The sequence below is a fragment of the Trichoderma asperellum genome, chromosome 2 (genome assembly GCF_020647865.1).
Source record: "Trichoderma asperellum chromosome 2, complete sequence".
Lineage (NCBI taxonomy): Eukaryota > Fungi > Ascomycota > Sordariomycetes > Hypocreales > Hypocreaceae > Trichoderma > Trichoderma asperellum.
In genome coordinates, this window is record NC_089416.1 from 6,167,884 (window position 1) to 6,190,422 (window position 22,539).

The following is a 22,539-nucleotide window of genomic DNA, read 5'->3' on the forward strand; positions in this document are numbered from 1 at the left end:
CATTAGCGGCACTCCGTAACGATCCAGAAGTCTGGGCTTGGCTTCGCTCGCGTAAGACTGCAGCGGACAGCCAAAGGAAGTGGAGCGAGCGAGAAAGCGGTGCGCGCTGGAAACCGGGGACAGGGACGCTACCAGCACTCAGCATTGCAGAATTGGCATGGAGTAGTTAGCCCCGATGCAAGGCGTGCGTGCGTGACGCAAAATCAAATGGAGACGGAGAGTCAATGCCCATAAGAATTGGGCTTTGGTATGGTAGCAGCAGTAGTCGAAGCAGCAGTCGAAGCAGCAGCCAGTTGATAGGAGTTAATCTAGTTTCCACAGAGGCTTTGGTGGGCGAAGCAGGAACGCCGCTTATCGCCAAATCGAATGATGGCATTGCCAGCATGTGATGCAGCAATGTTATGCACGGCGATTCTGCATGATTGCGAAAGGAAAGGAGGGGTGAAACATTAACGTGCGTTGGATGGCGTGTAGTGGCTTTGTCTAGGCGCGCTGGGCAGGCAGTATAAACCCGTAGTGGCTGTTGGCAAAGTATGCAATGTATATTGAGCCGTGCATCAGTGTTTGGGCATTGCTCTCTTGGTGCTTGAGCTGCGGAGAAGGTACAGAGCCAGGTTTGCCTGCATTGCCCGTTTATTAACCTCTAAACCCTCTCGTCACGTCACGTCACGGCACGTCACGGGTGTGGGAGTCTTTGCATGTCGCTTCAGTACTGTATCTTCTGCAACCAGGGTTGCGAGACTGGGAAAAGAGGCCCTGCGGCACCAGATGCAGCGCGAGTCCACAGTGGCTGGGATGGCGGGACCGAGTCCCCGGTGACATAATGCTTGGTGGGCCGGGAACTGGCTGGCTGGCACTCGTATTTGCACTGTGGTGAAGAAGAATGATACCGTAAGGTTGGTAGCGGAACTAAACGGGAATCAAAAGACTCGGTGTACGGTACGGTACAGTATGAAGGCTGAGGTTGGTCTGGGGTGGACACCTGGGCGTTTGAGCGAGATCCAAGGGGTGGCAAAGTCGAAATCGTTGGGCTTGAAACTTGTTCTCGTGTTTAAATGTGCATCTGTGCCGTGGTGCGTGTGTGTGAGGAGACGGGCTCTATTAGTACGTCGGGCCGGGTCCGCCTAGTCGCCTTCGGCATGTACGTTGCATGTAGGATAAATTGTAAATTTGGCCCGGGACCCTTTCATACAAGTATGACGAGACACGCTGCCCGCCTTCGTTGGAGAGCCGAGAGACGAGCGGGACGGCGTTGCAATGCGTGACTTTGATCTGGGTCGCTGGGTCAATGCTAGTGGTGGGATTCGAGCAAGGAATTTGGGTGTGACGCCGTCTGATTCGCCGAGAGTCGCGGGCGAGTCGAGATTTGCTGCGAGTGCACGAGGGAGCAGCGGAGATGACAGGATGGGCCGCGCTTATTAGCACTTTAAAGTCTGTGGCTGGAGTCGTCGATTGTGCGGTGCAGGGATGGGACTGTAACTGATGCTGGACGGCGCCAGCACCATCGCGGACTGCGTATGAGTACAGTACCTACATGTAGGTCGTACTACATGCGTCAGGTGCCGGGTCCAAGAGCAGCAACACCAGCGAGCTCGAAGGAGGCAGTCCAAAAGAGACTGCCCGTTGTTTCTTTGTTTCCTCCTCTTTCTCTCGGGCCCTTTCTCTTTTGCCGGGGCTAATGCCATTTTCGAACGGCCCTATTTATGGATGCGAAGCCGGGGCCACCAGAAGGGAGGTTTCAGCTCTTTTGCCCGCCCGTTGCTCTGAATCCAGCCAAACCAATAATACCATCGTGCCGTGTCCATCCGTCCGTCAATCCATCACACGCTGCATCTGGTCCTGCGGGCCGTGGTGCCTTGCTACTGCTACTCACAGTTAGCAGTAGATGCATATGGAGCAATGTAAGTAGTAGTAGGGCATGGTCCACCCCTCCCTCTGACTATTTCTCGCCCCAACAACACAACTGAAAGTGATTAATCGACAGCGGCCCTGTTGGCTGGAAGCCACTGGAGAAAGCGCTGTTTTTGGGCCCCCTGCCATGTCCAAACGTGCAGGTACGAGCACACATACAGAGCCACACAACGTTGCCTGTGCCAAGTGCTGGTGCTTGAAATTGAGCTGGCATGCATTGATTGATGCTGTAAACAATTGATAGAGTTCAATAATTTTTGCATTCGTTTCATTCTTTTCTCTCTCTTTTGCAGCTAAGATATAGCGTGCTGTTATTTTTTCCCTCGTTTCCTATCAAATTCCTTTCATTTTCCTTTCCCCTCCAGGATCAAACTTTCGACCTGAGTCGTTTGCGTATCATATCATGCTTTGTGGCAAAAGATTCCCCCCGTGGCTATTTTTTCTACGGGGAACCCGCACTGGCCTGCACAATTTCAGCTTAGTGCCTGGAATGGGGGAAATCCGTAAAACAGTTTACGGCGGCATTTGCAGCAGGGAGAATTACCAATCAACGAGAACCTCACGAGCAATGTGTTCATGGAGACTGCGGTAAAAGCGAATGTAGAAAATAGAAAAAGAATCAAGCATGTAAAATTCAAAAGACAGCAAAAAGGGGCAGCCAGACCATCGTTTTCTGGTGTGGACTGTCGCTCAGGCCTGCGGTAGGCATTGTTAGATCTGTGCTAAGCTACAGTAGCCTTTCCGGGCGTGTTCGCGCTGTCTGCCTCACTGCAGCGCGCCATGCTTTAGCGCTCTTCGGCTGGGGGTCGGTGCTCCGCACAGCGCCAGGGCGGTGCTCGGCTGCTGAAAGCACAGTGACCAGCGCCGGCTGTGTCCTCCCTCAAGGCCAGTGTGAGAATTGCCAATGTCCCTATTTTGGGGCCGTCACGCTTCAACCACGCCATCCTTTCCAGAAGCAATTCCAGCTTCAGCCCGTTCTCACTCTGCCTCTTGCGGCTTCCAAGACGCTGATGATTGAGCCAAGCGAGCGTTCCAGCCTTTAATCCCCCGGGCCTGGAACCCAAAACCAAAGGAAAGACGCAGCAGACAAAGGCATCAACTCGAGACGCCTTTCTTTTCTCCGACTCTTTCTTCCACCGCCAGCAGCTATTTTTCACGGGCGCTAAAAAGCCTAAAGGTACTCACTCCAGCCAGCGGCTCATCCGCCTGAGCAGCCGCAAAGAAAGACCGGTGCAGGCCTCTGCTCGCTCTGCTCTGCTCTGCCTCAGCTCGGCCTCATTGATCTCTGCAACACCGCAAAACCCGTGCATTGGGCTCGAAAACGAAAAGCACGGCTCTCGCGACATCCCGACTGCAAACTTCGCCCGCCTCCTCTTGCCGGGGGACCGATCTACGAGGCCATGTCGACGCCCACCACGGCCGTGGCCACGCTCCCTCACTACCACCACTCACGGTACAACCCGCCAAACTACGCCCTCCACCATCAGGGCCACTCGTCTGCTACAACCACAGCTTCAAACTACCGCACGTCGTTGCTGCCCGCAACACAGGCTGCGAATCCCTACGCGGCGGCGTCTCCTTCGCAGAACCCGGCTCGCCCGCTGCCGTACTATCATCACTACGCTTCCAACGGCTACACCTTGGCAGATGGCATAGCTCAGCCGCACTCGCAGTCCGCGGCATCAAGACCCCCTCACCACGCCGCTGACCCATCGCTGGCCGCTCGATACGACGACGGCTACACGTCCGCCATGGCCAACAACGCGAGCTCTGGCGCCGTGCCCGCCGCGGGTCGCCCTGCCGCCGAGGACCAGCCGTCGAGAAAGCGTCGGCGCTCTCGGGAGCCCGATTGGCACAGTTTCTACCGCAACGGCCTCCCCAAGGAAATCATCGTCATTGACGACACCCCAGAACCCGAGGCCAATACCGGCCGTAAAATCACAAATGGCAGCGGCGCCGTCGCCGAGTCGGCGTCCGCCAAGAAGAGAAGACGAGACGAGCCTGGTTACCATGTCCAGTATCTCGCCGGCTCGCACACAAACACGCCTCTGCCGAAGCTCACGCCTATTGGCTCGACCCTCTCTAGCGACCGCACAAACTCGGCACTACATACAACAGCGCCCACGTCTCTGTCTGCGAATGGCCAGTACGATGAGCTGGTCACGCCTTTGAAGCGAAAGCGCACCCGACAGCAGGCCGCTAATGAGGCCAAGCGAAGGGACGTGGATGGCCTTGGAGGCGCCTTTATGGCCTACAAGCCTCCACCTTTCCCGCCCAAGAAATCTGCAGAGGTTCCCGTCAAGCTGATTCACGATGTGAGTTTTTTGTCCTTCTTTCCCCTCCCCACAGCTGTTACGATTTTTCTTTGGAATAAAGAAGAAGAAAACAAACTCGTTTTGATGGAGAGATTCGATTTGTCGCTAACGTTCGTCTCTCCCATCATAGCGCCACTACAGTAAAAATGCCAAAATCGATGATGATGACGGCCATTACATCGTAGTTCCAGACGCTGAATTGACTGATAAGTGTATGGATTTTCCTTATCCTTCCCTCCCCTCATGGTCTTCTCTTGGACCTTTGATGGCTGACTGTGTCATTTCTAGATCAAATTGTTCGTCTTCTAGGACAGGGGACCTTTGGCAAAGTGGTAGAGGCCCGTGATGTGAAGAGGAACAAGCCTGTGGCTGTCAAGATTATTCGATCTGTCCAAAAATACCGCGACGCCTCGAGAATCGAGCTTCGCGTTTTGGCCACGCTCAAGGCCAACGACGAAGAAAACAGGAATCGATGCATTCACTTGAGAGACTGCTTCGACTACCGAGGCCACATCTGCATCGTTATGGATCTCTTGGGCCAGAGCGTTTTCGACTTTCTCAAGGGCAACGGCTTTGTCCCCTTTCCCAACAGCCAGATCCAGAACTTTGCCCGGCAATTATTCACCAGCGTGGCTTGTAAGTTACAGTCTTGACCCGCGAAGAAAGGAAAAGAGCTGACCTGGGTGTTATTTTCTAGTCCTCCACGACCTGAACCTAATCCATACCGACCTTAAACCAGAAAACATCCTGTTGTGTGATAATTCGTACCAGACATTTACATACAACAGGAAGATTCCTTCATCATCCACTACAATCAACAGGCAGGCGTCTCAGCGCAGAGTGTTGCTCGATACAGAGATTCGTTTGATCGATTTTGGATCCGCTACCTTCCAAGACGAGTATCATTCCTCAGTGGTGAGCACTCGGCACTACCGTGCACCGGAAATCATCCTTGGTCTAGGCTGGTCTTTCCCTTGTGATATCTGGAGCATAGGCTGCATCCTGGTTGAGTTCTTTACTGGTGATGCCTTGTTCCAGACGCACGATAACCTTGAGCACCTGGCCATGATGGAGGCCGTCGTAGGCTCTCGGATAGACTCCCATCTCGTTCAGGCAGTGAATAAGATGTCCACCAGAAGTGGAGGGAATCCTGCTTCCAAGTGAGTAAATTCTGCAACGCCATACGAACGAAATATTTCTACGCAATGAGATCCGTTACTGACCAGAAATTCTACAGGTACTTTAAGCGTCTCAAGCTCGATTACCCAACACCAGAGACGACTAGGGGTTCTCGACGATTTGTGAAGGCAATGAAGCACCTGAGCGTAAGTTTCGCAACGAATAATTTGTGACACGGCATGAAGCTAACAAGAATTTTGATAGGATATCATTCCTTCTAATTCAACATTCTTCAAGAACTTTCTTGATCTACTAAGAAAGATATTTGTCTACGACCCTGCAAAGCGCATCACTGCTAAACAGGCCCTCAACCACCCGTGGTTCAAAGAAATGGCACAGCCCGACGATGGAACCGAGGCCGCCAAGATTCGATTCGAAAGGAGACGACATGGAATAGAGGTGGACAAAAACGGTCGACCTCACTACGTTGGGTGACGCACGCCCATGGATATTCCCTTCAACAACTACACATTTTCGTCTTATAATGACTACATAAGAGCATGATCAGGTTTCGTGACAGCGCACACACTGGATGTGTATAGGGGTCCTTTGCCGCTGGGGATACCAGTAACGCATGTCCCTGGTAGAATTGTTATCGTACTTTAGCGCTCCCAGATGGCTGCTGTTTCAACCATTTCTTTTTTTTTCCTCTGTTCTTTCTTTCTTTTGTGGCATACCTTTTTTTTTTTTGCTTTCTATCTTTCCTTCTTTTTTATAGCGCAGGGTTTTTGATTCTTCAGGTTCATATTTTGTTCAGGAGGGCCGGCGTCCACAATTCAACGGATTAAGGAGTGAGCATTTGGGAGGGAGGCAGGGGAAGGATTGATGGATATAACAACGAAGCAGTCAAGGGGGCGGGTGCCTTCGCTTTTTATTATATATTTTTTTCTTCTTGTGGTGGACGAAGCGTGTGTGTGCAATGGTCTTCTTCTCTCCAAAAGAAAAAAAAAAAAAGTTCCTAATATACCCTCCACAATGTCAGATCAGAAATGTTTGCAGAAAAAGTTCTTTTGAGTTCCTGCGACTACCAACTTGACCAACTATTATTTTTTTTTTCGTTCTTTTTCCTCGTCGCAATACCGGCTACCTACTGGATGACATTTCTTTTCTTTTCTTTTTTCAATGGCGATCGTTACAAAGTTACACTACGTACTATACCCCGTCACCGAATTTCGGCTTTACGAGACGATAGACTCTGGAACAATCATTCAATTGTTATTTATGATATCCACAAGGGGAAAAGCGACAGTGGATCCCTGAAGCAAACGGATCGACTGTTTGGGAATCGATAAAAGCTTGCAGATTCTTTCCCTCAAAACTGCTTGTTGCCATCTTACAAGGCCACAAAAAGGCGCCTTCGTTTCATTTTCTACTTCTATACCACAAAAGTCAGGATATTCAAAAGGAGCCAGATTTGGAAGCCCTTCACACATAAAGATATTGTACTGGTCATACCATGACGCGTCATGTGGCTTACCGGTATTGTTTGTTTGTCACAAAGAAAGAAGGCATTGCCATTCACTGCAACACTGTTGTTCAAGTCATGTACAGCTGTTTGCCATCACTAATCTGTGAACAACAAGACTATTCAGGGCTGGATATTTAATAATGGCTTGGAAGAGTAATTGGGGAATTATAATATTAATTGTGGCATCTACACTTTGCTCATGGAAAATAGTGTTGTCATATATTTCTCTGCTGGTTCTCTTAGTTGCGATTCATCCAATCGACTTTTTTATGTTGAAATTTTTTCTTTCTCAGAGTGAAGTCGTCATCTCTTGTCAAGGTTGGCTGCCAGTATGAGCATCTTCTCGCCGAGTCCAATGGCCCTTGATACCATCTCTGACATGGCAGTCCGGCAAATCACCGAGATCCTTTACATAGATTCTGACAGTTATTGGGGTGCTGGAGCCGAAAAGTGGCTCAGTAGGCAGAAGGCCAAAGTCGGAAAGCTTACCAACACTGAGTTGCTGCGTTCCAAATCTGCATTTTTTCAAACAGCGGGGAAAGCATCTCTTCGCCAACAGGGCGCGATACTCTGCTCAGCGCACGAGGCGCTAGATCCCAGAGTTATTCGCAGCTTGCTGTGGAATATCGCCTATGAATGCACGGCCGAGACGAATAAATATCGGGTGCTGCGGATAAAGGGGAGGTTAGAAGTGAATTTGACCGAAAAGGAGCCAGAACAAGCGGACAAGCAGAACTGCGAGCTGAACAAGTGGATGGATTGGATCAATGAGATATCGGTGTTGTGGCTTGGCGAAAAGAAGTACCGCCAGCTATGCCGTCCCACAAAGACGGTTTATCTCCCGGAATGCGTCAAGACCAGGTGCGAGGCGTGTATGCTGGCGACTGTTGGCGGGTCTATCCCCTATCTCACCGCTCTGAGAGCAAGTCTATTAGCTCGACAGACGTATAAGGCGATGAAATCGAAAGGGAAGAAGACTGCCCCTCCACCACCACTACTGCGAGTAATTGATTCGTGGATATCGCTAATTCAAGGCGAAGCCAAAAGAAGTATCAACATCTACAGCGACGAGTTCGTACATTTGCTGGTGGAGATGCGTGTCTTGGCGAGGAGGTTGGAGGATGAACAGATTGGGAGGCGACAAAGGAGGGGAAGTCCTCCACTGCCGGATTGGGGTGCGGGAATGGTGTCGTGGACAAAGGACGGGTTGCCGGAACCGCTGAAAGACAGGCCACGGAAGAGGCCGGTGAGGAGAGATACGGCGATGTGGACGACGGAGCGAGCGCAGAGTCATGGGGAGACAACGTATGAGGATTCTTCTTCTTCTTCTTCTTCTTCTTCTTCTTCTTCTGTGAAGATGAGAGGCGGTGTTCAGACAGAGGTGGATTCTGATGATGGAGAGGCTGGAGACGAAGATGAGCTTTTGGGAGGTAATGGCTATCATGGAACAGACGACAGGGACGTGTTTGAGTTTGAAGAGAATGGCAACGAAGAAGGGTTTCTATATGGAGGTGGCTATGACGGAGCAGATGAAAGAGTCATGTTTACTCTTGAAGAGGCAGGAAATGAAGAAAGGTCCTCAGCTAGAGACTGCCATAACAGAATAGACTGGGCTCAAGAAGTACGCAGAATAGACGTCAAAAGCACAACCACCCTTGTCAGCCTTTACGACTGCTATAGAAGACTCCCTGGAGATCACTGGCTATCGAACGTTCAAACTTCTGGCAGTGTCTTTCCCTTTACTGTTGATCCGCAGGAGAGCGCATCCAGCTGGACGAGTGGAGTCGTAGACGATGACACTGACATCTACGACGACGACGACGATGGGCGCTTAGCTGAAATACAGATCATGCCCTGCGACGACGACGACGACGACGACGACGACGACGATGCCATGAAGAGCGCTGATAATAAGAATACTGAAACCGAGGTTACTACTCCTACTCAGCATGAAGATGGCGGTAGTCGTGCTCCCCCCGAAGCATCGAGCGTATATTCATGCGATATCCAGAATAAAGACAACAGCTACAACGGCAATAACGATGCAATGGTGGCCATGGTGAATCCATTCGACGTGGGACTTCGACCGCTGTCGCGTTATGAGCGAGTATCGGCCGTCCCGGCACCACTGGAGCGCATTGACGCGAATCCGAATGCGATGAAGGACAAGGAGGCAGAAGACGAAGACGATAGGAGAAGAGAGAAGCTCAGGAATGAGGCATTGGCAAAGTTGGAGGGCAGAAGGGATGATGGGAAAAGGGAGCAGCAAGGAGCGGAAAAGAAGAGAAGAAGGAGTGAGACTTCAGCAACATTACAAGAAAGAAATATAGAAGAGGAGGAGAAGAAGAAGAAGAAGAGGCCAACTTTGGTTGAGTCCGAGGGTGGTGATAGGCCTGCATCGTGTTTTAAGTCGATGGGATGGGGCGGGCCAAGGAAGTAATGATGGCTGATCGATCTCATGATGCATGTTAATTTACTTGGCCACCTACCTACATACAAGTCAGTTTTTGTATATACGTAGCATTGGATGGTAGCACTTGTGAGGCAAAACAAAGCGGTTAGATGGTGTTATGAGGAGAGGCGAAAAGTCTTTGATTCAACTTGGCATGCCTTACTCTATATTCAATTTCCCATGTCTAATATCTATATTACTAAAAAAGGGGGGAGTAGTGGCACATCCATCATCCATCATCATAATAATACATGCTTTTAACACAAAATTAATCCGCCAGCTTCTCCATAAACCGCTGCACCGAAGGCAAGTAACACGCCGCCTTCTGGAAATCTCCCAACTTCACGGCCATAAAGTCAAACGCTAGCAGCACATCATGCTCGACCCCCTCGACACGACCCCTCTTCAACGAGTCCGATTTGGAGTACCGCTGCGAGAAATGCGTCAGCAGCGTCCGTCGGGCCTGCATCTCGCGCGCTACACCGAGCGCCTCGCCCATGGTGCTATGCTTCTTAGCCTTTGCGTGGTCCTGCTTGTCGTCGCCAAAGGTGCACTCGTGGATAAGGAGGTGCGCGCCGCGGCATTCCTGGGCGAAGAGCTTCGAGGGACGGCAGTCGCCTGAGTAGGCGATTTTGAGACCGGATGTGAGCTCCAACTGGGTTCCAAAGGAACGCCAGCAGTGGGGGACGGGTACGCGCTTGATGGATGCCAGGCCAAAGTTCTCCTCGCCGAGGTCTTCCTTGGTGGTCAAGTCGCGATCCTTCTCCTTAGGAAAGGGGCAGCTAGGGAATCGCAATCTATGGAACCCAATATCTTCGATCTGGGACAACTCCTCTAGCAGGACCCGATAACGTCCAATACAAGATATTGCGAGCGTAGCGTTGCTGTTGTCTTTCAGAGTTTGCTCATACCATGCCTTGATGAGCGAAGGAGTGCCCATGTGGTGGTCTGCATGGACGTGGCTGATGACGATGCATCGCATATTACGCAGGATATCTGCCGCTTCCTCAGCGTCAAAGAGACGTCGAATCTGGCCCAGAGTTCCCTCACCGCAGTCGAGCAGGTAGTTTCCGATTCCGGGAACTCGAATAAGCGTAGCAGAGACATTTCTGTACTTGCTAGGCACAGATGACCCTGTTCCAAGAGGAATGATTTCTGCGTCTCTGTTCGGGATATCAAGCTCCTGTTCCTCAATCCGTGCCACGAAGGCAGGGTCTGTAGCCTCAGCATGAGCCGCCTCAGCCATCTTGAGAACTTCGTCGTCGACCGACTCATGCGCCTCCACTAGATCCGGGAACGGAGCGATAGCTTGATCATCGAATACGAGGCGTGGCATGAGCTGATATTTGTGTCCGGCTCGTCCCAGCTCAATCGAAGAGCCTTCTGGAGGGGCGGGATATCGAACGGTGTTTTCGAACTTGAGGAGAGGGAACCGTTCAGGATCGATTCGGCGCAGCTTAGTCTGGATAGTCGCTGCGCCAGGGTGCGTGATCATGTTGGGACATGAATCTTGTGTGCATAAAATGTGCTTGATGTTGGGGTGTTGGCGGATAAACTGCTGAATTCGTTGGTCATAAGTCGCGTCTGGGCCCACGATCCAATACATGACGGCAATATTGTCCATTAACTCTGTATTCTTCCACTCAGGTCGCTCCATAAACGATTCAATAAAATCTTGGCTGCCAATGTCCGCTACAATGAGACCTCTTCCCCGCTGAGTCTCTCCTAGAACCATTTCAGGCGTTACAAGGCCATCCTTCCCCTGAACGCTCTGGCCAGCAGTCAGCAGCTTAAAGTCTTGAGGTTTAACTCCGAGGGATTTCGCCACTGGGGCATTGAATTTTCCTCTACGGTCATGTGCTTTGATGATGTAGCTCATAGAAGTCTCGCCGTATGTTGTCCGAGGAAGAGGGAAGTGGTTAATTGCGAGAGTGTTGTCGCTTCTATCATCCACACCAATCTCGCCAAGCTCAGGGAAATGCCACACAGTATCGTCCGGATTTGGTAACTCGACACCATCAGCAGCGTATGGGCCCTTGTATAACCTGATATTGCTATTTTCTATGATGGCAGCCTTATCCGTAGGCTTGAGATCTCGTATCTTCTTCGGTACCAGAACAGACCTGTTCTTCAGGCTGCCATTGAACATGATCCTCTCGACAATTGCACTCGCTACCTCGGGGTCGGATGTAGATGCTCGTGGTTGGAAGGAGTCTTCCTCTGAGGACGTATCCTTGGCCGAGTTCCCATCTTGCGCCTGGCTGCTGCGTCTTCGTTTTCGGGGGCTGCTTGATCGCGCTCTCCGTACAGGAATCTTCCAGACCTTGATCGCATCGTCCGACCAATCTGGCTCGAGGTTTGTCGCATCTTGTGCTCGGGGATCTGTCCTGTGCTCGTAGGTGCGCACGCAAATCGGCTGTCGAAAGATGACTGGCCGACATGCCGCCAGCGTGTGGCACAAATTGTCCGCGCCGTGCACTGCAATTCCAGCATGAAGAGTCTTATTCAACAGCTTCTGGCCCTTCTGTTCTCTCTTGGCGTTTTCCTGTGTCGTAAACTCCTTGGCTGACTCAATGGCTCCGCCGACGCTGAGCAGGTAGCCGCAGAGGCCACCGAGCTGCTCCCAGTTGACACTGCCGCTGAGAAAGACGTGTTCTGTCCCTCCCATGTGGATTTTGCGGCTTCCAAACGCTCGCTGGGTTCCCTCTGAGACGCGACCAAACACGTACGAGCGCTTGTCATGATGCAGGTAGATGCAGGTGCCTGGAGTATCGGCCGAAGGCACAGAGGCAAGCTCGACGGTGGTTGTCATCGTGGTCGAATCGGCGTGGCTCTTCTTGAAAAGTCTAGAATAAAATCTCTTCGAACAATGCTGCAGAAGTAAATGTGAAGCGAGCAGTGGGTTTTCCACCCGTAGCTGTCGCGGTCTTGCAGGATCGTAGCAATAAGATGGAGCGTTTCTGCCTGCAATGGTAAGGGTGGAAAGCCGCCGTGTCCGTCTACCGGCTGGATGGAAGAGAAGATGATGTCGGAGTGGAAATGATGCAGAGTAGACGAGGCGCCGGGATACACATGGTTCCATCAGCGGGAAAAGAGGGAGAGAAGCAGCAAGGAAAACGAGCCCAGGGTTGGCATTTGCATCTCAAGCTTTAACCCCACGATAACTTTTTTTTGTCTGCGATAGTGCCGATAAGCATCGCTGCTGCCGGAATGGCGCTTGCAGGCCGTTTAGCGTGCTTACATAACCCTTCCTCTTGAGTCACTCCCCGGAAGGCTTCATCTGCCGTAGGTACTGAGGTACATGTATTATACACCTATTTCTACTATCTTCGCGGTATCTCGCTACGCCTTGGTGATTGAATCAAGCTTTTGTTTGCTTTTGGGTTTGAGTCATATTTATGATCAGTAGTATGGGTTGATACGGGTCTTGTCGCCTAACGAGGCTAATCTTGTGCATCTTCAACCCCGTGTTGCAAGTGCCCAGCATCAACTATCGGATTCAATGGATTACTACTATAAGCACGTGGAATCACTGCCAGCCAATCACTAAGACAACTTGTCCTCGCAAATTTGTCTAAGCTGGTGTTGTCCTAACATAGATAGATAGTTGTGCAAGGTATGATTGCTACCAAAAACCACGGAATATTGCGTGCCATGAATCCATTCGGTAACAGACTCTGTCAGAGTTGCATCTGTGGAACGAGTACCAAGTCCTAAGCAGTAGAAGCAATTATTGTATCAGATTGCCATCGCCTCTCCCATTTTTCTCCTACGGAGATTTCTATCACTGGTATCAGATGTTTACCAAATTAATTACTCATACAGTCTGTAATACATGATTCAGCATTGTTGAAATATACAAGAGATGTCACTCTATTCGTAACGTATAAAGTGACCCGTCTGCTGCTAAGTTGCCAAGTTCCTGACCGTTGCATCATCATCATCATCACTATATCAATATCCATCAAACAGATTCTCTCATCTTCTATTTTATGCAACTGCTCAAGCCAGTCTATCAAAATTCACAACACTGGCGTTTGGACACGCTGCGTTATTAATCTTTGTTAATAACTGACAATATTTGGTGCATAAATTCCAAAAATGGCATTTCGCAAGAAGGCCAACAAGGTAGAGGCAGAGGCGCTTCCTGGAAACGATTGGGTCCCGGGAGGTTTGTTAAGAAGAGCTGGCTCAGCGTGAATGAATCAAGAACCGTAACACCATCGCCCCCCAAAATAGCAGCGGGCACCACAAATGACATTCTTTAGTGAAAAGCTCCATTTTTAGTAGCGCGAAATCTAGATTAAAATGCTCGTCATCCTCCGCAAGGGTTGCATGTACTTTCTTGGTTTGGCTAAAACAAGATTCCGCATTATGGTGTGTGGGCGGGGAAATCTGGGTAGGCTGGAATTGGAGAGAAAATGTCCATGCCAAATGACGACATGGCGTAGATACAAGTGAATACTAAGCATGTGCCTTGCCACCACATATCTGTGTTTTTCGATCAAAGGCATAGTCAAGACACGACCAAATATTCATCTATGCTTGAAAGCTTACCTATCTCTCCATATCCGCATCTCTCTCGAATCTCAGCTTATCCTATTCTATCCTGTCCTCCTTAATTAAAGCAATAACAACAACAACAATGTCAAGTTCTACAACTGACATTGTACCGCCCAACTCTGCGGAAGGCTTCGGCTCCAGTTCCGAGAATGAAGCTGCTCCACCACCCCAGCCTTCGCGACGGCGGCAAAGAATAAGGCAAAAACCCGCTGTATACAGTAAAACAAGCAGTAAAGGCAGCACAAGCAACAGCAACCCCGCGTCGCTCGACCAGTTGCCCGTACCTAGAGCTGTAAGCGCGGAGACAAACACGACTGGAAATAGTCTAAATGGCACGGTGGTTACGCAGCAGCCGCCGGCGAAAGGAAAAAGCTCTGCATTGACGGTGCGGCTGGATTTGAACTTGGATATTGAGCTGGAAATCAAGGCGCAGATTTACGGAAGTTTAGAACTGACTGTTCTGTAAGTTGTTCTTGCTGTCTTTCTGTCCTGCTCGTATTTTTGCCATCTTGAAATTGCATTTCATTTTATTCCCTTTTGCAGATACAGCGATTTTGCTGGGCGTTATTTCCCATCTCTTTTCTTGGTAAAAATAGCTTTAGACATACGTATATATGCATATATATCAACAAAAGAAACAGTCTATGTACTCCGTAATGACATTGCGCTATTTCAAATCACTTGGAACTGAGAAGAAGGAAATATAACTTGCCAGACAATCAGCGAAAATTCATAGGCCAAACGATATGAAGTGTTCTAGGAAGATAGTGATTTCCAATTTGTTAACCTGGCATAAATATCTTTTTGATTCAACAGAGACGCTCAGGAGGCCTTGATGCTATTATCCAAAAGGGGGAAAGCAATTATGGTGGTGGAGGGAGTATACTATGAAAGCAGTAAATAAATACTCAGAAATTCTCAAAATGGTAAATTTATTTATACTTCACGTCGCTACGAACCTTTTTTATTGTACATTATTAATAACGCAATGAGGTGATAAAAGTCACACACCTTGAACAGCCGGGCTTGGCGCCGCATAATAAATTGAGCATACAGACTTACAATACGAAACCTTCCTCTAGACTGCACTTGGGCTTGAATATACATTGTCTCATTACTCTAATTATTACGAAAGACGGGTGAACGCTACAAAAAAGGCTATTCATGTAGACTACATCTTGATGACAGATTTGATAGAAAGAACGGAGTAAGATTATACATTCATCTAAGCTTTTTTTGTTCCAAGAAATAATAAAATAGTGCTCCAATCAAGGATTAAAGACCATTCACAGTTCAAATTGATAAGAGAGCAGAAAACACAAAGAATGACGAGTACATGTACTCACATCAGGATATAAGGAACGACCTTTGGTGAATCCAATCTTCGGATCAACGACCAACTCCCTGCGCCTGATTCTTTTTCTCCAAATCATTGCGATCAAACTTTGGACAACCCTCAAATTCTCCAGTCTTGTTGGCTCCGTGGCTCCGAAGTGAACCATGACCGCCAGTGAATTCGTCCATTGTCTTGGGAGGCAAGACTTTGGTCCCGTGGTGTGCCGATGTGGTGTGATGGACTTCATGAATAGGAGCAGTCGTGTGGACAACTTTTGGAGCCACAGTTTCTTTTTCGATAACCGGTTGGACGTGCTCGTGAACGTGGTGGTGCCATCGCTCACCGGTGGTGGTGGGCGCTTCAGACGAGGTATGGGTAGTGTCGTGGACAGCAGACGTGTCTTTATACTTGGCCTCATCACGTTTAAGGAGTCCCTCAACTTCCTTGTTATTGTTGTGCTCATAAGTTCTTTCCTCGGTGGGTAAAACTTTGTGAGAATGTTTCTCGGGACTAGATATACGACATTAGGAAAAGTCTGGACATTGGTGGAGATCGACTGACAGAGTTTCACTATCTTTAACCGGTTGTACTGTTGTATGGTGATGATCTTGATGGACCTCTTTATCACGAGCTGTGGCGACACGTTCATGCTCCTGGGGCCGAACATGCTCTTCGGTCACAGGCCGTCGCACTTCTTCGTCGACGGTAGTATCGTGTTTTCCATCTTTGGAAATGAGGTTGTCAACGACTTTCTTAGCTTTCTGCATACTGTATGTATTAGTAACTAGTGTATTAGCAGCAATAATAACGTTGACTCAAAAGTAGAATTGAAACCAGCAGGCCGAATTGTGAGATTATATAGATATATACATATGGTTCGCCATCACCCCGCGCAAGAAAGCGAGCCTAGAGACACTAGTAACTTGAAATTGTTTTTTTTTACAAAAGTATTGCACGTCATGATGAAGTTACTTTACTTGAGCAAATTATTTTGTGGTATATAGATTTTTCTCTTATAGTGGTTTATGATTCATCAGCTGACCTGCGTGAACAAATACGACGGATGCAAGGCGTGGTTTACTAAAAGGCAATTGCAGCGGCGTTTTGTCGCACCAATGAGCTCAGCTCTGCCTGTCTGAAATAGAAGTAGCAGCACAGTTCATCATAATTCGCCTCCAAAAAGCTCCGGAACTGCTGCATTCTATGACTCGAATACTGAAAAGTAGTGCATTATCTATTTCGCATGGCGTAACGAGGAAAACAGAGCAAGCACTAAATCAAGAGGATGCTTTGATATCAGGCAACAGGCTATATTGATACCAAGCTAAGTTGATTTAGTAACCTCATTAGATCATTAAAGTTTCGATTAGGTTTGCGACAATGCAATGCAAATCGCCCCAAACACTTTGCATATAGCGCCATAAATAGTAGCTCGTATGTTGTTGCCTCCACCATAGCACACTCGCTCTGCAACCAGTTCTTCGGAGCTTAAACTCCGAAATTAATTGTCATTACCCATCGATTCAAGGTCTAGATCAAGTGGTTCTCTAGAATAGCAATTATGAGATGGTCTCTGAGCTCACAACAATTATGTCACTTTTTGAAGCCTTTATGAGTTGTGTCGGGTGGAACATATTAATATTTCCATGCCCACATTACCAGTATCTCTATTTCCCCGGGACAGTAATGTTGATTCATATTTACCAATTAAGTGCTGACTATTTCCCTGATAAACTTCATCTTTCTTGATGTTGGACAGCATAAAAGATGCCTTTCATAGGGGGGCAAACCGCCTGTTCCACCGCAGCGACAAGAGACGGCCACATCACTCTACGTCTAATCATGGACGCACAAGTTCTCAGGCAAATAAAAAACACAAAGTAAATGATGCTTTTGAGAGAAATTTGACACAGCCATCAAGCAAGCTTCGGAATCCGCCGCAAGAAACATCTACTTTGGGTACTGGCACGAATGCCGATGAACAGCATACGGCTCTAATATCACCACTTATAAATTATCCACATCAACCTTCCGGCACTCTAGATGCACAACCATCATCGGCCATAAAGAACCAAGCTCCTTTTTCTGATGGGAAGAAAACTTCAGCATCGCCCCAATGTTCGCGAAATGTGGTCCATGATTCCAAGGTGGGCGATGCAGCTTATACTCCTTCCAGTGAGTCCCACCACCGGAAGCCATCACTTGGAAAATCCGACATTAAAGACGAAGAAGCAAAAGCGCAAAGCAGAGACAAGCCCACAAATGGTCGGATTACCGTTGGACCAGACACAAACAATGATGGGACTGGGTACCACGGGCACCATGGAGACTACATGGACCGTAGCGTTGACCACCGCCCTGTTGTAACCCAACAGGAGGTAAAGCCGCATATACACACAGTTTACGAGCCTAAGCGTACACGATCTATCCATTTACATGAGCACCGCACGTTAATCCAACCCATTGTTGACCCCGCCGCCTCAACAATAAGATCTGTATAGGGATTAGGCATGAGATTGAATGCTATACGGGTTTCTTCTTCTTCTTCTCCTTCATCATCTTCCTCTTTTCCCCCACTTTTTTAAGCCATCATGCAAGACATTGACAAATAATCAGCGTAATATTCAAATACAATGGTATACATACATGTTAATCATAACCGATCATCCCAATGGCCTCATAATTGACAATAGAGGCCGGCACCCCCCAAAAAAATCATGTGAAACTCCCCTGCCACCGTCCGTATACTGCCGTTCCCAAACCCATATATATAAGGAGAAAAAAAAAGAAGCTTGTAATTCAAGAGAGAAGAGAAAAAGAAGCCGTCGTCGGCGAACGAGCGACACCAAGGGCACTAAAAATAGAAACTCTGCCCCGGCTTAGAAATGATAAATTCACAGCCCAGCTGTGCTTCTTGTTCATGCTCTATTAGCTCCTGCAATATTGAGTCTCCGGCTTCCGGCCCATCCGCTAACGTCTCCTTGACGTGGATGATGACGACCTTGAGGCCTTCAAGGGGCTTCTTGACGGCGTGGATAGGTGGTGGTACCACCAAATTAGGAACCCCAAACTCATCTAGTGATAGCTCACCAGTGGGAGTGGCGATGTGCGGCGTGTCGGAGTCAGGCTTGGCCTCAAAGTAGTACTCAGAGGGCATGTTGAAAGGATTGGCCGACTTGGGAGACACAGGGTCATCTGACCCGGGGCTCTGCATGGACGTAGGTGGAGCTTTCTTTCGCTGAACTTGCGCATCCTCTTCGGCGTCCCGCTTGCGCTTCTTAGACTCGAGGGCACGCGCCTTTCTTGCGATTTCTACTTCGGTGGCCAGAACTTGCATTTCTTCAATGAGATAGGCGGGTTTCAAATGGCCAAATAGCCGCTCGTCGGGCTGTGCGTCAGTGTAGCTACATTCGATGAAAACAGCGGCCAGCTTGCCGGCTGCAATCTTAGGCGCTGCCTCTTGCCAGATCAGCAGGTTGCGCGGGCTGAGAGAAATGCTATCCGGCTCCACGTCTCCAAAGATGAGCACCTCACGCTCATACGTCTCTTCCCGAATGAAATATGCGCTCGAGTCGTTAACGCACGGTCTTGGCTCAAATTCACCCCCGCTGAATATCGGCGTCGAAGTGCCTCCCTGAGGCATCATACTCGGACGCCGTGAGAAAGCCGGGGGGTAAAGGTGGTTGACCGTTTCTCGACGGGCGAAGTGCGATGCAAAGTCATGAACGTGCGGGTAGTAGGTGTCTCTCCGAAGCGGTATGCTTGACCCGTCTTGGCTGCCTTGACGGGTCGGCGGTTGGTTGCAAAAAGATCCACGATGCGTGTGCTTTTCCATGCAATGTCCGTGACTCACGCTCCAGGTCTTGACGAGCAGTCCATCGCATACTTCTAGATAGCCCTCGCCTAGTGCAGGACTTCCACCTTCCACCAGTCTAAGATATGTCAAAAGACCAGCACCGTTATTTTCGTCGCTAAGATTAGGCCAAATAACATTGTTGAAGATGTGGTCCTTGAGGGCCTTGATTGTGCCTGGAAGGCCAGCCAGCTTCTTTGGGCGAGTGCCCGGCAGGCCTGCTGTGTTGATGACAAACGCGGAGATGTGATCCAAATGAGGGTGGGTGATCAGATATGTATCAACAAGAGTGCGGGTGACATGGGCGGCATTCGCCGCAGCTGTAGTAAACGGCAGCTCTAGCCCCGCAAAAGGACCAGTTGTCAGAATCTGACGAGCAGGAGCAGATGATGGTGTCGGCGTTGGTGGCGGCGAATCGGGCAGAGCCTCCTCGATAAGACGAGTGATGGCAGATAGGTGAACACCTCCATCCACTGCTACTATGGAGCCCTTGCGCCAGTTCTGGGGCACTGAGCGAACCAGAAACGCAGTCGTATTAGACTCCTGGGGACCACCTCCAGAACCCTGTAGAAGAAGGACGCAAAAGCAGCCAACGGTTAGCCATTATGATGATATTACAAGTGATGATGCGTGTATATGGATGCTTGAGGCGGCTGCGCAATGCCAGGAAGAGAAGACGGCACACGCGGCCGTGTAAGCCCGCGCTGTCGGATTGAGACGCTGCCCCACGATAAGCTGTGCCAATAGGACAGCGACTCTGGGCAGACAAGAGCACAGCTCGGCTAGGCGTTTCATGCAGAGGGGTGTTTGTCCCTTGATCTGGGGCACTGGCCCCTGGCGGCAAACGCATCCCGATCGGAAATGCCACGGCCAAATTACCCGATCTGAGCCTATGAGGGCGCACCGCGTTCATGGCCAAGGGCAGCAGGAAATTGGCCGTCAGCATTGACGGAGGCCGCAGAGCAATTGCCCGTCCTGCGAATTGGGAAGAAGGAAAATGCAGACGGGGGAGAGAAGAACAGAGAAAAGCGCATCCTAAATCAACATACCAATATGATTACCTGCAAAGCAGGTGGTGATACGGCCTCGGTCATGGCGCGAACTGCTTGCAGTCCAAGTCGCGATGGCAACGATCAACTGGGGCCGCAATTGTGTCGAGTCAGTCTGCAGATGCGCAACGCTCAACGCCGACGCAGCTGGCCAGTTCAGTTCCAAACTCCAGAGGATTGTCAATTCGAAATGAGTCCCAAACACAACACCAGAGGCAATTGCCGCGGGTATCTGCTTTCAAAGCAAAGGCTAAAAGAAGGCGTCCTTGGATCTCCTTGTTCCTTGTTCAGCCCGGCGGCGCTGGCGGCGAAGGGCACACGTGACCGCGGCTCCGGCTTTGCTTTGTCTGGCTACCCCCACGAGGCGCTGTTTGAGCCTGCTGCCCTGACTAGCCGTTTCGCTGAAGAGGAAATAAGATGGCAAACCGAGATGCGAGGGCGAGCGAAGATGGAGTGATGACGGTACACTCGAGGTAATATTTTCCTGGCGGGCGCGCGGCGTCTAATAGTTGGGCATTGGCTGCCTGCTGGGAGGGACGGAAGGATCTAAAATATTATGGGAAATTGGGAAATTATCTCGGAGAGTCGATGCTCCCCCGGCGCCAAGGATCTTTCTCTGGCCTCTGCTTGATTCGCAGGTACGTGTCGTGTTACCAATGTGTGCGAGTAATACTGATAGTGCTAGCATGGAGATACTTGCACGTTGTATGAGAAGCGCCAGAAGGGCATGCAACGGCAGATGTGACGACGCTCTGCAGATGGCGGCTGTTAGGCTGGCGGATCGATATTTAGCAACGCGGTAGTAGTAGTATCGCGCTGGTATGTATATGCAAGCACCCTTGGCTAGCCGGGAATCCTGCCTTCTTTGGCACGAGCTGGGAGCAGAGATGGTGGCCAAGACACTATCGCAACACGGCTCGTCTGTCTCTCTGTCTCTTCTCTTGCACGGAACTGCAGACTCTGCGTGGCACGGCACGAGGTGGTCGTCGTCGTGGTTATATGTAGTAATGGCTCTACTCGCAGGTGGTGCAGTAGGTAGGTATAGTAGAGCTGGTGATGACTCGTGATGCTGCTCGTCCAAGGACGTCCAAGGCTTCCCTTTCCCTTGCTCGGATCCGTGGGTGAAGGCGTCGACGCGCGCCCTGTTTTTTTGAATGTTTGCTTCACGTTCGCTTTGCTCTCTCTGCCCACCCCGCGCCGACGCAGGATCACGGCTCGCCTTTTGAACCCACTCGTCACGGCCCTGAGCCTGCGCCGCTGCCCGCCCGCGGCACCGCAGCGCAGCGCAACGCAGCACAAGGGCCCGTCAGTTCAGGCCGTTGATGGAGTTAGCGTCGCCATTGTCACCTAGTCTCGGGGTCGCCGCGGTCTGGTTGCAGGGTTTGGGGCTTTGGGGAAGGGGGGCGTGCAAGACAGAGGACCAAAAAAGTGTGAGAGAGCACGCATGTGGCTTTCGTTGGTACGGCATCCAGGAACATGTGCTTAGGTAGCTGGTACTCGGGGCCCCACCGGCAACGGCGCCGACAGCGCCTGTGCTGGATGGGAATACCGATAGTCCAGATGTACTCGGTACTTTTCTCGGCTTTGCCCCGCGCTTACTGGTATACGAGCAGAAAGACTGATCTAGGCATGCAATTTGGAGATATTTGAGGCTGAAAGCGGCCTTCCGTGGACTCTCTGCTGGGAGGGTTTTGATCTACGCCGGTCCATTTGCTGTGAAAATAAAGAAGACAAGCACGCCCCAAAACGATGCAGCCGAAATAAAACACGCATCTCGGTGCCATGGACCCCACGGAGGCGCATCGTCTTAGTGCGCTACTGCAAGTTCTGCTTGCCAATAGCACTCGATCTAAGCATATGCGCATATGGACTGGATGGTCGAACCGGGATATGAGGATTACTTGCTGCTCGGTACCCACCTAGTGTCTCGATGATATCTATAGGCACCGTTTTGCCTTCATCGTCCTTCTACTTGTGGTTATCTGACGAAGCAGTGCCACTTCCTCGTCCTCATTTACAGGGTCTCCGGGTTTCACGCAGTGGTAACATCTGCCTCATGTTTTCAGCGCGTGTGAGGTGATCAAGACACTACACCGAGACATCCATGACCCGGGAGGTAGCATTCGATACTGCTCTTGGCAGGTGAGCCTGTGCTGTAACCTCCGAGCCAGCAGGATCTTCAGAGGTCGACTGCCTTGCGCAAACGTGGCGTTATCTAGCTTGGGCAAATCCGGGACTTGACAACCTGCATCGCGCTGCGCGCAGCCCCTCTCTTCAGGTCACGATGCTCACACCGTACGAACCTTATACACGTAGGCTCCGTTGCGTGGGCGTCTGCCAGCCCTGGGCTGAGACTTTTTCTGATCCACGGTCTCATCTCTGTACCTGCCGCAGAGCAGCGCCTCCAGCTCAG

The 22,539-nt window shown here is 50.1% G+C and overlaps 7 protein-coding genes across 7 annotated transcripts; 4 read left to right on the forward strand and 3 right to left on the reverse strand.

Annotated features, from left to right (window-relative positions):
- Positions 1 to 3,311: 3,311 nt before the first annotated feature.
- TrAFT101_004339 (uncharacterized protein) lies at positions 3,312 to 5,840 on the forward strand (the record flags this gene model as incomplete). The annotated part of the gene is made up of 6 exons (XM_024909232.1): positions 3,312 to 4,226; positions 4,357 to 4,438; positions 4,515 to 4,862; positions 4,924 to 5,386; positions 5,464 to 5,551; positions 5,610 to 5,840. The coding sequence occupies 6 exons, from the start codon at positions 3,312 to 3,314 to the stop codon at positions 5,838 to 5,840; spliced, it is 2,127 nt and encodes a 708-aa protein (XP_024765866.1).
- A 1,364-nt stretch (positions 5,841 to 7,204) lies between these two features.
- On the forward strand, positions 7,205 to 9,313 carry TrAFT101_004340 (uncharacterized protein; the record flags this gene model as incomplete). Its single annotated transcript, XM_024905713.1, has 1 exon — positions 7,205 to 9,313. One exon carries the CDS (start codon positions 7,205 to 7,207, stop codon positions 9,311 to 9,313), a length of 2,109 nt encoding a protein of 702 aa, XP_024765865.1.
- Positions 9,314 to 9,468: 155 nt separating this feature from the next.
- TrAFT101_004341 (uncharacterized protein) lies at positions 9,469 to 12,472 on the reverse strand. Its single transcript, XM_024907222.2, has one exon. It carries the CDS (start codon positions 12,405 to 12,407, stop codon positions 9,594 to 9,596), a length of 2,814 nt encoding a protein of 937 aa, XP_024765864.2. The 5' UTR covers positions 12,408 to 12,472; the 3' UTR covers positions 9,469 to 9,593.
- Positions 12,473 to 13,827: 1,355 nt separating this feature from the next.
- Positions 13,828 to 14,646, forward strand: TrAFT101_004342 (uncharacterized protein). Its single transcript, XM_024907221.2, has one exon. It carries the CDS (start codon positions 13,971 to 13,973, stop codon positions 14,352 to 14,354), a length of 384 nt encoding a protein of 127 aa, XP_024765863.2. The 5' UTR covers positions 13,828 to 13,970; the 3' UTR covers positions 14,355 to 14,646.
- Positions 14,647 to 15,277: 631 nt separating this feature from the next.
- On the reverse strand, positions 15,278 to 15,991 carry TrAFT101_004343 (uncharacterized protein; the record flags this gene model as incomplete). The annotated part of the gene is made up of 2 exons (XM_024903068.1): positions 15,278 to 15,734; positions 15,786 to 15,991. 2 exons carry the CDS (start codon positions 15,989 to 15,991, stop codon positions 15,278 to 15,280), a joined length of 663 nt encoding a protein of 220 aa, XP_024765862.1.
- Positions 15,992 to 17,683: 1,692 nt separating this feature from the next.
- Positions 17,684 to 21,512, reverse strand: TrAFT101_004344 (uncharacterized protein). Its single transcript, XM_024898887.2, has 2 exons — positions 20,127 to 21,512; positions 17,684 to 19,641 (listed from the first exon to the last, which is right to left on the reverse strand). Exons 1-2 carry the CDS (start codon positions 20,169 to 20,171, stop codon positions 18,079 to 18,081), a joined length of 1,608 nt encoding a protein of 535 aa, XP_024765860.1. The 5' UTR covers positions 20,172 to 21,512; the 3' UTR covers positions 17,684 to 18,078.
- TrAFT101_004345 (uncharacterized protein) lies at positions 20,317 to 21,310 on the forward strand (the record flags this gene model as incomplete). Its single annotated transcript, XM_066127135.1, has 2 exons — positions 20,317 to 20,764; positions 20,812 to 21,310. The coding sequence occupies one exon, from the start codon at positions 20,317 to 20,319 to the stop codon at positions 20,581 to 20,583; it is 267 nt and encodes an 88-aa protein (XP_065983244.1). The 3' UTR covers positions 20,584 to 20,764; positions 20,812 to 21,310.
- Positions 21,513 to 22,539: the final 1,027 nt, after the last annotated feature.